This window comes from Salvelinus fontinalis, chromosome 24 (assembly GCF_029448725.1).
Source record: "Salvelinus fontinalis isolate EN_2023a chromosome 24, ASM2944872v1, whole genome shotgun sequence".
Lineage (NCBI taxonomy): Eukaryota > Metazoa > Chordata > Actinopteri > Salmoniformes > Salmonidae > Salvelinus > Salvelinus fontinalis.
In genome coordinates this window covers 33,743,551-33,761,712 of record NC_074688.1, presented here as the reverse complement: position 1 = coordinate 33,761,712, position 18,162 = coordinate 33,743,551, and the positions used below count along the sequence as shown (strand labels likewise).

The 18,162-nt window shown below is 42.3% G+C and overlaps 1 protein-coding gene across 2 annotated transcripts in view; it reads left to right on the top strand.

Moving 5' to 3' along the window:
* LOC129822333 (ephrin type-A receptor 4-like) overlaps positions 1-12,217 on the top strand; it is a 90,420-nt gene extending 78,203 nt beyond the window's left edge. For both annotated transcript variants that reach the window (XM_055880543.1, XM_055880542.1), the window contains exons 16-18: positions 6,802-6,960; positions 7,144-8,237; positions 10,741-12,217. In XM_055880543.1, coding sequence (XP_055736518.1) covers positions 6,802-6,960; positions 7,144-7,258 — 274 coding nt within the window. In that variant the 3' untranslated portion in view covers positions 7,259-8,237; positions 10,741-12,217. The remainder of the gene's footprint in view (positions 1-6,801; positions 6,961-7,143; positions 8,238-10,740) is intronic.
* Positions 12,218-18,162: the final 5,945 nt, after the last annotated feature.

Sequence of the window (18,162 nt, the reverse complement as noted above, 5' to 3'; positions counted from 1 at the left end):
TCTTCAACCACCAACTTATAATCCTGAGACAAGGCCGAGTATAGCCAACAAAGATCTCCACCACAGCACAAACCAAGGGGGGGGGGCGCCAACCCAGACAGGAAGATCACGTCAGTAACTCAACCCACTCAAGTGACGCACCCCTCCCAGGGACGGCATGAAAGAGCACCAGTAAGCCAGTGACTCAGCCCCTGTAACAGGGTTAGAGGCAGAGAATCCCAGTGGAGAGAGGGGAACCGGCCAGGCAGAGACAGCAAAGGCGGTTCGTTGCTCCAGAGCCTTTCCGTTCACCTTCACCTTCCTTAATTTTTCTGCATCATTTTTGGACAGAAAATTTCTGATTTTTGCAATGTTACGTAGATGGAAAAAAGCTGTCCTTGAAACAGTCTTGATATGTTCGTCAAAAGAGAGATCAGGGTCAAGAGTAACGCCGAGGTCCTTCACAGTTTTATTTGAGACGACTTTACAACCATCAAGATGAATTGTCAGATTTAACAGAAGATCTCTTTGTTTCTTGGGACCTAGAACAAGCATCTCTGTTTTGTCCGAGTTTAAAAGTAGAAAGTTTTCAGCCATCCACTTCCTTATGTCTGAAACACAGGCTTCTAGCGAGGGCAATTTTGGGGCTTCACCATGTTTCATTGAAATGTACAGCTGTGTGTCATCCGCATAGCAGTGAAAGTTAACATTATGTTTTCGAATAACATCCCCAAGAGGTAAAATATATAGTGAAAACAATAGTGGTCCTAAAACGGAACCTTGAGGAACACCGAAATGCACAGTTGATTTGTCAGAGGACAAACCATTCACAGAGGCAAACTGATATCTTTCCGACAGGTAAGATCTAAACCAGGCCAGAACTGGTCCGTGTAGACCAATTTGGGTTTCCAGTCTCTCCAAAAGAATGTGGTGATCGATGGTGTCAAAGGCAGCACTAAGGTCTAGTAGCACGAGGACAGATGCAGAGCCTCGGTCTGACGCCACCAAAAGGTCATTTACCACCTTCACAAGTGCAGTCTCAGTGCTATGATGGGGTCTAAAACCAGACTGAAGCATTTCGTATACATTGTTTGTCTTCAGAAAGTCAGTGAGTTGCTGCGCAACAGCTTTTTCTAAAATTTTTGAGAGGAATGGAAGATTCGATATAGGCCGATAGTTTTTTATATTTTCCGGGTCAAGGTTTGGCTTTTTCAAGAGAGGCTTTATCACTGCCACTTTTAGTGAGTTTGGTACACATCCGGTGGATAGAGAGCCGTTTATTATGTTCAACATAGGAGGGCCAAGCACAGGAAGCAGCTCTTTCAGCAGTTTAGTAGGAATAGGATCCAGTATGCAGCTTGAAGGTTTAGAGGCCATGATTATTTTCATCATTGTGTCAAGAGATATAGTACTAAAACACTTAACCTGTTAGGTGGGCTCTCCCGACGTCGGTACAAATATGACAACATCCAGCTCATGTGCAGGGCGCGAAATTCAAAAGCTATTTTTTTTTTAAATATTTAACTTTCACACATTAACAAGTCCAATACAGCATTTGAAAGATGAACATCTTGTCAATCCAGCCAACATGTCCGATTTTTTAAATGTTTTACAGAGAAAACACCACATATATTTATGTTAGCTCACCACCAAATACAAAAGTGGACAGACACGTATGATTATGATTATGATGTATGAATTATGATTCAAGTAGCATGCACAAGCCAACCTAAATAACCTAAAACTAACCTAAAGAACCTAGAAAAAACTACCTCAGATGACAGTCCTATAACATGTTACACAATAAATCTATGTTTTGTTCATTAAATGTGCATATTTTAGCTATAAATCAGTTTTACATTACTGCTCCCATCATTGCTACAGCATAGCTACAGTCTGAAATCAGACGGGAGTAGCCAGAGAAAATACAGACACCAACGTCAACTACTAATTACACCTCATAAAACATTTCAGAAAAACATATGGTGGATAGCTAATGAAAGACAAATATCGTGTGAATAGAGCCAATATTTCCGATTTTTGAAGTGTTTTACAGCGAAAACACAATATATCGTTATATTAGCTTACAACATTAGCTAGCATACGGCAGCATTGATTCTAGTCAAGCGCTAGCATAGCACAGTTCGACAGATATATGAAAAAGCATCCCAAATTGGGTCCTTATCTTTGTTGATCTTCCATCAGAATGTTGTAACGGGGTCCATTGTCCAGTAAAGTCTTTAGTTGGGTTCCAGAACGAAATATTTCCCTCTTTGGTTAGCAAGCACAACGGCCGTGCGGCGCTAACCTGTCTTTCTTCAAAAAATTCTTCCGTCGCATGACATCTAAAGTCCAGAATAAATTGCAATAATATAATTAAAGTATATTGAAAAAACATACTTTAGGATGATTTTGTGACATGTATCAAATAATATCGTAGGCAGAGGTCATATTCACCTTTAACGAGCGGATTCCAGGAGCCGAGTCCAGATTCTGCCTCGCGCCCGGAAAAAAAATTAAACTGCGCAGGTCTCACAAGAAGATGTGGTATTCAGTCCATGGAAGAGATATTCGACTCCTTTCAACTCTCACTTCCGCATTACACCCAGATGAAGGCGTATGACGTGTTTCTACGGTCCTAAGTGTCATGACCTTGTATAGACAAGGTCTTAAAGAGACACATCGCATTTTGGAAATCTCAATTTGTCTGGGAAAATGGCTGTAAAAATAGTTCTGTTCCACTTAGAGAAATAATTCAAACGTTTTTAGAAACTATAGACTGTTATCTATCCAATAGTAGTAAATATATGCATATTGTAAAATCAAAAATTTCTTAAGAGGCCGTTTGAAAATGTGCACATATTTTCCAGTTTTTTCAATATTCACCCTGCAGCCTGAAGAAGTTAAGTGTCTCTCCCGATCCCAGGCCTTGGCAGAGCTGTGCAGATCCAGGACAGCTAAGCCCTGGAGGAATACGCAGATTCAAAGAGGAGTCCGTAATTTGCTTTCTAATGGTCATGATCTTTTCCTCAAAGAAGTTCATGAATTTATTACTGCTGAAGTGAAAGCCATCCTCTCTTGGGGAATGCTGCTTTTTAGTTAGCTTTGCAACAGTATCAAAAATAAATTTTGGATTGTTCTTATTTTCCTCGATTAAGTTGGAAAAGTAGGATGATCGAGCAGCAGTGAGGGCTCTTCGGTACTGCACGGTACTGTCTTTCCAAGCTAGTCCGAAGACTTCCAGTTTGGTGTGGCGCCATTTCCATTCCAATTTCCTGGAAGCTTGCTTCAAAGCTCGGGTATTTTCTGTATACCAGGGAGCTAGTTTCTTATGACAAATGTTTTTCGTTTTTAGGGGTGCAACTGCATCTAGGGTATTGCGCAAGGTTAAATTGAGTTCCTCAGTTAAGTGGTTAACTGATTTTTGTCCTCCGACGTCCTTGGGTAGGCAGAAGGAGTCTGGAAGGGCATCAAGGAATTTTTGTGTTGTCTGAGAATTTATAGCACGACTTTTGATACTCCTTGGTTGGGGTCTGAGCAGATTATTTGTTGCGATTGCAAACGTAATAAAATGGTGGTCCGATAGTCCAGGATTATGTGGGAAAACATTAAGATCTACAACATTTATTCCATGGGACAAAACTAGGTCCAGAGTATGACTGTGGCAGTGAGTAGGTCCAGAGACATGTTGGACAAAACCCACTGAGTCGATAATGGCTCCGAAAGACTTTTGGAGTGGGTCTGTGGACTTCTCCATATGAATATTAAAATCACCAAAAATTAGAATATGATCTGCTATGACTACAAGGTCTGACAGGAATTCAGGGAACTCAGAGAGGAACGCTGTATATGGCCCAGGAGGCCTGTAAACAGTAGCTATAAAAAGTGATTGAGTAGGCTGCATAGATTTCATGACTAGAAGCTGAAAAGACGAAAACGTCATTTTTTTTTTTGTAAATTGAAATTTGCTATCATAAATGTTAGCAACACCTCCGCCTTTGCGGGATGCACGGGGGATATGGTCACTAGTGTAACCAGGAGGTGAGGCCTCATTTAACACAGTAAATTCATCAGGCTTAAGCCATGTTTCAGTCAGGCCAATCACATCAAGATTATGATCAGTGATTAGTTCATTGACTATGACTGCCTTTGAAGTGAGGGATCTAACATTAAGTAACCCTATTTTGAGATGTGAGGTATCATGATCTCTTTCAATAATGGCAGGAATGGAGGAGGTCTTTATCCTAATAAGATTGCTAAGGCGAACACCACCATGTTTAGTTTTGCCCAACCTAGGTCGAGGCACAGACACAGTCTCAATGGGTATGGGTATGGCTGAGCTGACTACACTGACTGTGCTATTGGCAGACTCCACTAAGCTGGCAGGTTGGCTAACAGCCTGCTGCCTGGCCTGCACCCTATTTCATTGTGGGGCTAAAGGAGTTAGAGCCCTATCTATGTTGGTAGATAAGATGAGAGCACCCCTCCAGCTAGGATGGAGTCACTCCTCAGCAGGTCAGGCTTGGTCCTGTTTGTGGGTGAGTCCCAGAAAGAGGGCCAATTATCTACAAATTCTATCTTTTGGGAGGGGCAGAAAACAGTTTTCAACCAGCGATTGAGTGCTGAGACTCTGCTGTAGAGCTCATCACTCCCCCTAACTGGGAGAGGGCCAGAGACAATTACTCGATGCCGATACATCTTTCTAGCTGATTTACACGCTGAAGCTATGTTGCACTTGGTGACCTCTGACTGTTTCATCCTAACATCGTTGGTGCCAACGTGGATAACAATATCTCTATACTCTCTACACTCGCCAGATTTAGCTTTAGCCAGCACCATCTTTAGATTAGCCTTAACGTCGGTAGCCCTGCCCCCTGGTAAACAGTGTATGATCGCTGGCTGATTCGTTTTAAGTCTAATACTGCGGGTAATGGAGTCGCCAATGACTAGGGTTTTCGATTTGTCAGAGCTAATGGTTGGAGCCTTCGGCGTCTCAGACCCCGTAGCGGGAGGAGTAGAGACAAGAGAAGACTCGGCCTCAGAGTCCGACTCGCTACATAATGGGGAAAACCGGTTGAAAGTTTCTGTCGGCTGAATGAGCGACACCAGTTGAGCATTCCTACAGCATTTCCCTCCAGAAGCCATGAGAAAGTTGTCCGGCTGCGGGGACTGTGCGGGGGGGTTTATACTAACGTTACTATCTGTACTTACTGGTGGCACAGACGCTGTTTCTTCCTTTCCTACACTGAAATTACCCTTGCCTAACGATTGCGTCTGAAGCTGGGCTTGCAGCACAGCTATTCTCGCCGTAAGGCGATCGTTCTCCTGTATATTATGAGTACAGCAACTGCAATTAGAAGGCATCATGTTAATGTTACTACTTAGCTTCGGCTGTTGAAGGTGCTGACGAACCATGTCCAGATAAAGCGTCCGGAGTGAAAAGGTTGAATGAGGGGAAAAAAAGTTGCGATGGAAAAACTAAAAATATAAACGGTACTTAAAAACAAAAACAAAAACAAAACGTAAAGTTGGCAGCTAGCAAAGTGAAGTTGGCAGCAAAACGCACAGCAACAAAACGCACAGCAGACACGTCTGCAAATTCAACTGCAAATACCTCCGCCTTTGTGCAAGGAGGTGCACTGCCAGAGCCCTGCAAAATGACCTCCAGCAGGCCACAAATGTGCATGTGTCTGCTCAAACGGTCAGAAACAGACTCCATGAGGGTGGTATGAGGGCCCGACGTCCACAGGTGGGGGTTGTGCTTACAGCCCAACACCGTGCAGGACGTTTGGCATTTGCCAGAGAACACCAAGATTGGCAAATTCGCCACTGGCGCCCTGTGCTCTTCACAGATGAAGCAGGTTCACACTGAGCACATGAGCACATGTGACAGACTTGACAGAGTCTGGAGACGCCGTGGAGAACGTTCGCCTGCAACATCCTCCAGCATGACCGGTTTGGCGGTGGGTCAGTCATGGTGTGGAGTGGCATTTCTTTGGGGGGCCGCACAGCCCTCCATGTGCTCGCCAGAGGTAGCCTGACTGCCATTAGGTACCGAGATGAGATCCTCAGACCCCTTGTGAGACCATATGCTGACACATGCACATTTGTGGCCTGCTGGAGGTCATTTTGCAGGGCTCTGGCAGTGCACCTCCTTGCACAAAGGCGGAGGTAGTGGTCCTGCTGCTGGGTTTTTGCCCTCCTACGGCCTCCTCCACTTCTCCTGATGTACTGGCCTGTCTCCTGGTAGCGCCTCCATGCTCTGGACACTACGCTGACAGACACAGCAAACCTTCTTGCCACAGCTCGCATTGATGTGCCATCCTGGATGAGCTGCTCTACCTGAGCCACTTGTGTGGGTTGTAGACTCCGTCTCATGCTACCACTAGAGTGAAAGCACCGCCAGCATTTAAAAGTGACCAAAACATCAGCCAGGAAGCATAGGAACTGAGAAGTGGTCTGTGGTCACCACCTGCAGAACCATTCCTTTTTTGGGGGTGTCTTACTAATTGCCTATCATTTCCACCTTTTGTCTATTCCATTTGCACAACAGCATGTGAAATTTATTGTCAATCAGTGTTGCTTCCTAAGTGGACAGTTTGATTTCACAGAAGTGTGATTGACTTGGAGTTACATTGTGTTGTTTAAGTGTTCCCTTTATTTTTTTGAGCAGTGTATATATATTTGGAGGGTCAAAAGAAAACTCTTTAAAGATTTAGGTGGGTTGGACAACTGAGAGGTTTAGGTACTGTTGCTTTAATATAGTGGAAATTGTCTGGATGTAGACTGACCTTCTCCCCCTCCATCCTGCACGGTATCCAGACCCAGCACCACCCTCCTGGAGCCAGTCAGCCCGGAATTGTCCTCGGCCCTGGGCTCTGTGGAGGACTGGCTGCAGGCCATCGGCATGGAGAGATACAGCGACAACTTCACCGCAGCAGGATACACCAGCCCAGAGGCTGTGGTTCATATGACACAGGAGTGAGTTAAGCTTGGTTTACTCAGCATTTATGCATCCAGGAGAGACCTGTCTGACTTTTTTTACTCATTTATATTAGGCCGGGTTGACACCTAGAGAGGCTGTTAAATCTGTCATATGAATCAGGAAGCTGTCATAGTTTGTCTTGGTTCCTAATGTTTTCTTCCCTCCTCTTGTTATAACAGGGACATGGGCCGAATTGGAATCTCTTCAGCCGCACACCAGAATAAGATCCTGACCAGCGTCCAGGGAATGCTCTCCCAAATGCAACAGATACAAGGCAGAATGGTTCCGGTCTGATCCACAAGAAGGAAAAGACTTCATTTCTTACGATAATAAAAATAAAATATCAAAAGACAAATGAACGATAAAATTGTTTACCTCATCCATGCACTTTAAATTGGATTTAAAAGAAGAAGGAAAGAAGAAGAAAAGTGGGAAAAAATTGCACTTTTTGTCAGACGTTAGACCTTGCCCTATTGAGAACAGGATATTTTCCTGTCTGAGCGGCGCTGGGAATGGGACGGACGGAAAGCTTTTCCGAGAGGCCAATTGGAGTGCCTTCAACGGTCTGGAAGGAATTCAGAGGGGGACGCTCCTCTGGGCAAAAGTAATGTTTCTGGAACGTTCTTTCTGGAATACCTACAGAGCAGTAATTGTGTTAAGTTTTGTATGTATGAATTGTTCTCTGTGACTCGCTGCCATACCCTCCATTGTCTTTCTCAGCTGGATCCGTCCTAACAACAACAGACAAAATGGAGGATTCCAACCTCGAGATAAACACTGATGTTCTGAATCTGAGAGGTTGAGGGAGGGATTCAAGAGGGAGGGGAAGTGGGATCTGTGTTTTTGCTCTGTTCTGGTCTTGTTTTTTCCCAGATTGGGCTGTTTTGTTGCCCTCAGGACATTGAGCATTTTCTCAGAATGTCTTTGATCTAAAGAGGTACATTGCTACCCCTTGTCCTCCCAAATCAACATCTCACCCCTCCTAAAACATTTTATTTGGATCATCTTTCATCAGCCCCTCTGGATTACAGCCCGCCCCCCTGGGTCTGATTATTGCTTTTTGTTATTTGACAGACAGCTGTTTGGACCAGTTGGATTCTGACTGTGTATTTGTTTCCTGAACGTAAAAATGAGAGCAAAGGAGTATGGGATTTATTTGAGCACAACTGTGCACAACTGCAGAGAGATGGATATGTAACAAAAAACAATGACAACGACATCAAAATAAACAAGAGAATACATGCTGGACATTATTCAATCATCAATCACCATGGTAAGGATCTATAAACTACCCTTCCCTCAGTTCTTTTAGCCAAGTTATCTTTGCTCATTGTGTATTTATTCCTTCTGTTATTATTTTTCTATTATTTCTCTTTTTCTGTATTTGTTGGGAAGGTCCCGTAAAGAAGCATTTCAATGTTAGTCTAAACCTGTTGTTTGCGAAGCATCTGAATAACATTTGATTTGAATGTATTGATATTTGACGTATCTTTGTTGGTATTAACACGAAAACAAACAAATGATTTACTATAAAACACTACAGTATGTGAGCTTATTCAGGTCTGAGCTGGACCATTATGCATATACTGCAGTACTGTTGGATATTGCACTTTTTAACCCTCTGCAGTGTGCACATACTGTAGAACTGTCAATCTCTCTCTCTTCAGTGTGCACATACTGTAGAACTGTCAATCTCTCTCTCTGCAGTGTGCACATACTGTAGAACTGTCAATCTCTCTCTCTGCAGTGTGCACATACTGTAGAACTGTCAATCTCTCTCTCTGCAGTGTGCACATACTGTAGAACTGTCAATCTCTCTCTCTCTCTCTGCAGTGTGCACATACTGTAGAACTGTCTATCTCTCTCTCTGCAGTGTGTACATACTGTAGTACTGTAGAACTGTCTATATCTCTCTCTGTAGTGTGTACATACTGTATTACTGTCTAACTCTCTCTCTCTCTCTCTGTAGTGTGTACATACTGTATTACTGTCTAACTCTCTCTCTCTCTCTCTGTAGTGTGTACATACTGTAGTACTGTCTAACTCTCTCTCTGTAGTGTGTACATACTGTATTACTGTCTAACTCTCTCTCTCTCTCTCTCTGTAGTGTGTACATACTGTAGTACTGTCTAACTCTCTCTCTCTCTCTCTCTCTGTAGTGTGTACATACTGTAGTACTGTCTAACTCTCTCTCTCTGTAGTGTGTACATACTGTATTACTGTCTAACTCTCTCTCTCTCTCTCTCTCTGTAGTGTGTACATACTGTATTACTGTCTAACTCTCTCTCTCTCTCTCTGTAGTGTGTACATACTGTATTACTGTCTAACTCTCTCTCTCTCTCTCTGCAGTGTGTACATACTGTAGTACTGTCTAACTCTCTCTCTCTGCAGTGTGTACCTACTGTATTACTGTCTAACTCTCTCTCTCTCGCTGTAGTGTGTACATACTGTAGTACTGTCTAACTCTCTCTCTCTCTCTCTGCAGTGTGTACATACTGTAGTACTGTCTAACTCTCTCTCTCTGCAGTGTGTACATACTGTAGTACTGTCTAACTCTCTCTCTCTGCAGTGTGTACATACTGTAGTACTGTCTAACTCTCTCTCTCTGCAGTGTGTACATACTGTAGTACTGTCTAACTCTCTCTCTCTGCAGTGTGTACATACTGTATTACTGTCTAACTCTCTCTCTCTCTCTCTCTCTCTCTCTCTCTCTGCAGTGTGTACATACTGTAGTACTGTCTAACTCTCTCTCTCTCTCTGTAGTGTGTACATACTGTAGTACTGTCTAACTCTCTCTCTCTCTGTAGTGTGTACCTACTGTAGTACTGTCTAACTCTCTCTCTCTCTCTCTGTAGTGTGTACATACTGTAGTACTGTCTAACTCTCTCTCTGCAGTGTGTACATACTGTAGTACTGTCTAACTCTCTCTCTCTCTCTCTGCAGTGTGTACATACTGTAGTACTGTCTAACTCTCTCTCTCTCTGTAGTGTGTACATACTGTAGTACTGTCTAACTCTCTCTCTGCAGTGTGTACATACTGTAGTACTGTCTAACTCTCCCTCTGCAGTGGTGAGCTCATTGAGTGCTGAGCTGTTTGAGTGGTGTGTTAATAAACAGGCATCCCAGCACCTGAGGCCGTAGGATCGATCAATAAGCCCTGTTCTCAGATCAGTCACTGCTCTAACCCGCCTGGCGTGTGAATGAGGACGATTAATCACTGACTGAGTCAGCAGGCAGCACACCGCATCCACTCACACCCGGGTTCAAATACTATTTGAAATCATTTTGAATACTTTTGCTGGGCTAGATTGCACTTTCCTGGTGCAATGGAACCAATAGAAGAGTAGGAAAACTGCAACCCCCGCCCATCTGGCACTCCAGGCAGGCTAAACCAAATTATTCAAGTATTTCATCGATTTCTAATAGCATTTAAACCCAGCTCTGCAGCCTATCAGAGCGGCATGACTCAAGATCGGTTCCCGTAATGAAGAAAATGTTTTCTATTGTTGGTTTTTGCCAACCAATAATGCAGGGATGTCATTGTATTGGTTGGGGAAGGCTGATGTGTTTGTTTAGCTATGTATGACTAGAACTTTCCATATGCTTAACTGGTATGTGTTGTTGGGCATGACAAGGAGATTTGAGTAGTTAGTTCTAGGCCAGGCAGAAACTTTCTTTCAAACTTATAACATTCAAAACCAACCATGTGATCTCTCTCTCTGTCTCTCTGTCTCTCTGTCTCTCTGTCTCTCTGTCTCTCTGTCTCTGTCCTCCAGCTGCCCCCGTCTATCATCAACAGGATTCCTCCCTCTCTCCCCATGACCAGAATTCCTACTCTTCTCCTTGGAGTCTCCTCCAACTCCAATATGAGAAATCCATCTCTCCATGTCTGGCACATTTCGTTGTTCGCCGTCACTAAGTTTTTCAGAACGGACAAACAGACTAGCACTCCATGACCATCAGCTTACAGAAACAATATGAATGATTTAGCAACACTTAAAAAACATAAAAATAATGTAATATAAACTACACCCTGCTCCGGCAGATGATGTACTTGTTTTATGAATTTTGAAGTTTATTTTCCTTTGTGTTTTTGGGTAGCATGTAAAGTGAGTGTATGGTAACAGCGAGCATGTGATAGTGTGATGAGTGTGCACCATGTGTGTTTGAGTGAGTGAGTGAATGAATGTGTATGGGTGTGTGTGTGTGTGTGTGTGTGTGTGTGTGTGTGTGTGTGTCTGTATGACTGTCTATGATGTCTTCGAAGTACTATCGATAGTTGTCTGTTTTTATGCCAGATTTGTTTTTGGAATTTCATGAATTGCTTAGTAACTAGAAAAACAATGTAAAGTGTGCCACTACTCGTGCTCTGTCAATCCTCTTCAGCAACAGCAGTTAGAGGTTTGCGGTTTTCAACACACCCTTAACTGCATTGGCTTTAGTAGTGGGATCCAGTTGGATATATGGACAATAATCTCCTATACTGACAGAAACACAGAAGGACAGACGGACAGTCAGCGGCATAGGCTCTCTCATTAGAAAGTAGAGTGGACTCTCCGAGCTGAAGTAAAGACACTGCGGAACCATCTTTCTGGATTTTGAGCAGGGGATGTTTTAAAAAGACGCACCTATATAGTCAACAAGGACTTGATGCTGGGAAGGGTGATAAGAAGGGATAATCATTGATCTCGTTTCATTTTTATTTTTTCAGATATGCACCAAATGACAGTCAGGTTTCATTCAAAGGACTTCTTTTTTTATATACAACCGTTAATATCTGAATGTTTTTCCGATCATATGTGATGGTTGACATACTACAGATTACTCCGTCCTCCATACCAGCCCAGCTCAATGCTCTTCTCATTGGTAAAGTTGGGTTTTAATCCATCAAGGACCTGTCATGTGGAAATATGCAAGAAGTGTGAGAAAAGGGAAACAGAATGTACTGTATAATACTTTTTCATTTAGTTAATGATGAAAAAACCTAACAAAACACAAATGAATGTTTGTCATTGTCTGCCTTCTGACATCATATGTTCCAGCCATGCACACTAACACTCTTTCAATCTCTTTTTTTAATGCTTTTTTTGTATTATTATTTTTGTTCATTTGATTTATTTTGTCAAGGATTTTAGGTACATGTAACTTATGTCATTATTTATGGTCTTTTATATCTAGTTTGTAAAATTATAGCAAAAGTGAAGAAAATGAAGGGTTGTCATATGGTGCATTCTTATTAAAGTAGAAACCATCCGACTGTCCTTGTTTCCTGCTTATTATAGAAACACACACACACACACACGCACACACACACACACACACACACACACACACACACACACACACACACACACACACACACACACACACACACACACACACACACACACACACACACACACACACACACACACACACACACACACACACACACACACACACGTAAACCTCCCAGTGAGTTTGCAGTGAGTTCCCTCTGCGGCACATGAGAGCAGATAGATCTGACTGTGAGCTGCAGGTTGTGTCTCGGGCAACAAGGTGTCGGAGAGCTTTTACAGTTTTTACAATTGTTTAAGACAATTTTGAAAACGGCCTGGTTTGTCAAAACACTACACACAATTAGCACAACCCTACACCAAAGTAGCACTTCAGATCATTTGCAAAATGGAACACTTTTGTCAAAACTATACACGACTTCATAAAAATAATATTTTGTTACCATACGAAACACACACATTTCATATGACTTCAATCTTTTTGAACCAGTTACACACAGCTGTTGCTAACCTAAAACACTTTTAGCAAGTCTAATTGTCAGTGATTAGAGTACTGTAAATGAAGTACACAGAGAAAGTGCAACTATACAAACACTAACAAGACCAATACTGCAGACTGAGGAAAATATAATTTATTTCTCTCCATATACCCAAATCAGTCAACATATCAACATGGAGAATCACAACAAAACATGTCCCAGTTTTCATGCTACTACAGTAGTGTGCATAACACTGTTAGCTCAGCAAACAACAGACACACTTAAAATACTGTATCCAGTACAGGTTACAATTACAGTAAATAAAAACAACAACAAACATATAAAATAATCTGAAAAAAAACAGACAATATTGTACAGAAAATACTACAGTAAACATACTATACATTATCTCTTCGCCTAGCTGGATCTGGCCAGAGAATTTCATCAACATCACAAGCAATATCGTCATTAGCAAGACAACGCGGGAAGAACCGTCTTGAATGTTGAATCCATCCTTGCACAGCTGCGGCGTCGACTTGGTCACAGGCGTCCTCCATGGCCTGACTGAGGGGTACCTGAACCTGGGGCTGGAGATCGTAAACCTTCCACCGCCATGCAGAGAAAAACTCTTCGATAGGGTTTAGAAACGGAGAGTATGGTGGAAGGTATAGTACTGTCAACTGTGGATGGTGTTGAAACCAGTTCTGGACCAAAGCAGAGCGGTGGAATGACACATTGTCCCAGATGACCATGTATTGCATCTGGTGCATTTCATTACCTGCTGTGACGATGTGGTGCAATCGGTCCAAAAATGCGAGAATGTGAGGTGTGTTGTAAGGGCCCATTTTGGCATGACAGAGGACAACCCCATGCTGTGAAATGGCAGCGCAAAGGGTGATGTTACCCCCACGTTGCCCTGGGACATTGATTATAGCCCTGTGGCCAATGATATTTCTGCCTCTCCTTCTTGCTTTTGTGAGGTTGAACCCTGCCTCATCAATATATATGAATTCATGCAGGATTTCCTCAGCATCCATCTGCAAAGCTCCCTGAAATACAGTGAAAGACAAGATTGTGTAGTTCAGGATAGGTCTAGTATACAGTCAATGTAAAGAAGTCATGTGTGCAGTATGCAACATCACAGTGCTAAAGTGAACAATACAAACCTCCACATACTCAGCCGCAGCCGTTTGACCCTCTCTGAATTCCGCTCAAAAGGCACTCGATAAAGTTGTTTCATTTGAACCTGATGTCTTTTCAGGATGCGTGCCAGTGTTGACTAAGGGACCTGATGGACATTATTGAAAATGGCATGGTCAGCGATAATGTTGGCCAGTAGTTCTCTGAGCCTGATAGCATTATTGGCCAAAACCATGTTTATTATCTCTCTCTCTTGTTCTTGCGTGAATATGGGCCCCCTTCCTCCTTGTCGTTCCCGACCCTCAATCCTATGTAGAGAATAATACATGTAACTTACTGTACAATGTCACAGGAAGGGGTATCACAACTGCTGATACGGTGCAAACAATAAGCGGCTGATTATTGTAACTGTAGACAGATCTTTTACCTGTTTTCCTGTCGAAAAGTCCTTATGACAGATGCCACTGTATATCTGCTAAGATTTGGCTGAACTCTCAGTCCAGCCTCCCTCAGCGTCAATCCGTGGTTCACAACATGGTCCACTAATGTTGCACGAATGTCATTTGATAAGTTTGGTCCTCTTCTTCTTTGTGCACATTCTCCTCCTGCTTCAGGTCTTCCTCGACCTCTGACTCTGACTCGGCCTCTGCCTCGGCCTCCTTCTCCCCCTCTGTGTACTCCTCCTCACCCTCACTCTTCTTCTGACTCCTTTCATTTTGGTTGAAGGCAGGTGAATCTACCTGCTGCATTTGTATAGTGCTTAAACCTGATCGGTGTGTCTATAATTTAGCATTCATGTGTTTGTGCACCTGATGGCTGTGTTTAACAGATCATAGGTGTGGTAATTTGACAGTCAGTGCTTTGGAATTGCAAGGAAGTGACATCATGATATACTTCTGTGTCTGATGTATACACGTGTGTTTAGTTTTTTTAGCAAATCACTGTGTGTAATGTTTTGCAAATAGTGTGAAGCTGACAATGTGCTTACAGTTGTGCAAATCTAGCCTTGTGTTTTACTCCTTGAGTGTAAGGTTTTGCTAATTGTGGGAAAAGTTAAATTTTTGTGTGTAAGCAATCGTAAAAAACTAACATGGTCGGTGTGTTTAATCAGAACAGCATCTGTTTCCTGCGTTCATTTCCAGCGGCTTTGATAGGGAGAGAAAGCGGGAGAACTGAGGCCATTTTTAAAATGGGTGCTGAAGTATTGTATTCTCTGACAAATGGTGTTGTACATGTTTCCTGAGGAAGCATCATAACAAATCATGTATACATTAGCTAGGGAAGAACGATTGCAGAAGGAGATGCTTATCGGAAAAAAGTGGTGTGTGTGTGAATGTGTGTGTGTGTATGCCTGTGTGTGTGTGTTTGTGTGTATGCGTGTATGTGTGCATGCCTGCACGTGTGTGTGCGTGTGTGTGTGTATGCCTGTTTGTGTGTGTGTGCGTGTATGCAATCGTATGTGTGTATGCCTGCGTGTGTGTGTATATGCCTTTGTGTGTGTGTATGCCTGCGTGTGTGTGTATGCCTTCGTATGTGTGTATGCCTGCGTGTGTGTGTATGCCTTCGTGTGTGTGTGTATGCCTTCGTGTGTGTGTATGCCTGCGTGTGTGTATGCCTGCGTGTGTGTGTATGCCTTCGTGTGTGTGTATGCCTGCGTGTGTGTGTATGCCTGCGTGTGTGTGTATGCCTGCGTGTGTGTGTATGCCTGCGTGTGTGTGTATGCCTTCGTGTGTGTGTATGCCTGCGTGTGTGTGTGTACTTGCAGGGTAATATGGTGGGACTTTGAAAGAAGATTGCAGGTTCAACTCCTGACTATTGACTATTCTGAAAAGCAACTAACAAAGACCCAACCTTTATAGTCATACTGTTATTATTTTGATTTGTATTATTATTTTTCAACTCTTGTCAGGAAGAGCTTGTTAGCAAGCATTTCACGGTAATGACTTCCTCCACCCGTTGTTTTCGACAAATATGATGTGATTTAAGACATAGGAATAGAGAGATAACGAGAAGCAGAGGTTTGACAGTGAGAGAGACAGATGGAGAAGATTTTAGAGATAAAATGAGAGACAGAAATGAGAACGAGCTGCACAGAGAAAGTGAAAAAACAGAGAGGCAGAAAGAGAGGTGTCGGTCATTTGGAAACGCTAGGTCTCCCTTCTAATGGTCTAGATCTCTAATGCTAGGACTCTAGTCTGCATATTAAGCTAAGTAAGACAACGTCATCTTTTAAGCTCAGGTAATGACCAATGTTTTGGGACATGGGAGTTGGAATGCAGTCTCTCTCCTCACCACTGCTACCAACAAATGACAGCAGTCACCACCACAACCAAACAATCCTCTCAATAATGTGATTTCACCTCTTTAGTTCTGTCCAATGAGGTCCAAGAACATTCTCTGATGTATTGTGTTAATCATTCCTTTCATTAGGGAGAAGCTAAACTGCAGATGGCGGAAAAATCCATGCCAATGTTTACACCATAATTATAATATACTGTATCTGGCATTAATGTGGAGCAATGTACCATAACGTGAAATATTACACCATATTTCTTTTCATGAAAATAAATGTAACGTTTTCTGGCGTTTTTGTATAACATCTTGTTCAGATGTTTGTGGAAATGGTCTGAAATCCACGTTTTAGACGTCACTTCATATTGAAATCATTTGGACCCCCCCCCATGTTGTCATTTAAACACAGACTTAAAGTACGGCAAAAGCTTGGGTCATTATTCAACATTCCCAGCTCTACCAAACCCCACCAACCCCACTTTTTCAAGACCTTCAGATGAAGTGGTAGCTTCTCAAAGTGGCATAACCCTTCAACCCCTTACTGTCAGAGCAAAGGCTTAAATTGGAACCATTTGGGATGCTACTCAATTTGAAGATTTGAAAGACAGACTTTGCCAGTATGAACCAGTGACAATAGTGCAACACATTGATGTCTCCATTAACAGCATCTGCGAGGGGCTCTAGAGGGGCTCCTTCAGTCAGGTCCCCACAATGTCATAACCCAAACGCTTCCACTCTAATCTCTGGACCAACATTATTCTCATGGCTAAATCCAAGGAGAGGGAAGTGTTTTGCTGTTTCACAAAGCTGTCCAGGTGGTTGACTGGCTTCCTTAACCTCTAACGAGCCCCTACCCTGGGTCCGGGAGCACCCCCCCCCACACTGATTAGCATCGCTACCATAGCGTCACAATTAAATAGTAGCATCTAAATATCATTAAATCACAAGTCCAAGACACCTAATGAAAGATACAGATCCTGTGAATAAAGCCACCATTTCAGATTTTTAAAATGTTTTTACAGGGAAGACACAATATGTAAATCTATTAGCTAAACACGTTAGCAAAAATCACAATTTTTCTTGTCCACCATTTTCTCTCAACACCAGTAGCTATCACCAATTCGGCTAAACTAAGATATTGATAGCCACTAACCAAGAAAAAACCTCATCAGATGACAGTCTGATAACATATTTATGGTATAGGATAGGTTTTGTTAGAAAAATGTGCATATTTCAGGTAGATATCATAGTTTACAATTGCACCCACCGTCACAAATGGACTAGAATAAATAAATAGAGCAACGTGTATTACCTAATTACTAATCATCAAACATTTCGTAAAAATACACAGCATACACTAATCGAAAGACACAGATCCTGTGAATACAGACAATATTTCAGATTTTCTAAGTGTCTTACAGCGAAAACACAATAAATCGTTATATTAGCATACCACATGTGCAAACATTACCAGAGCATTGATTCTAGCCAAAGAGAGCGATAACGTCAACATTGCCAAAATATATAAATTTTTTCACTAACCTTCTCAGAATTCTTCCAATGACACTCCTGTAACATCATATTACACAATCCATATAGAGTTTGATCGAAAATGTGCATATTTAGCGGCACAAATCGTGCTTACACAATGGAAATACTGTCCAACTACTCAAGCAATCTGCCAGGCGCCTTCACGATAATACAACAATTTTTATCGAAAACTATTCATAAACTTGACTAAAAAAATACAGGTTGGCCATGAAATGAAAGATGCATTAGTTATTAATGCAACCGCTAAGTTAGAATTTTAAAATTAACGTTACTAGACATACAGTGTGCGTTACAGACAGACTAGTGCCGCAATAACGGCGTCACTATTCACCATTGTTGAGTTTACATTTTTCCACATAAAAATGGAATAACATCATAAATAGCTCTTACTTTTCGACGAGCTTCCATCGGAATCTTGGCCAAGTGGTACTTTGTCCAAAAGAATCGTTGCTTGGTTGTA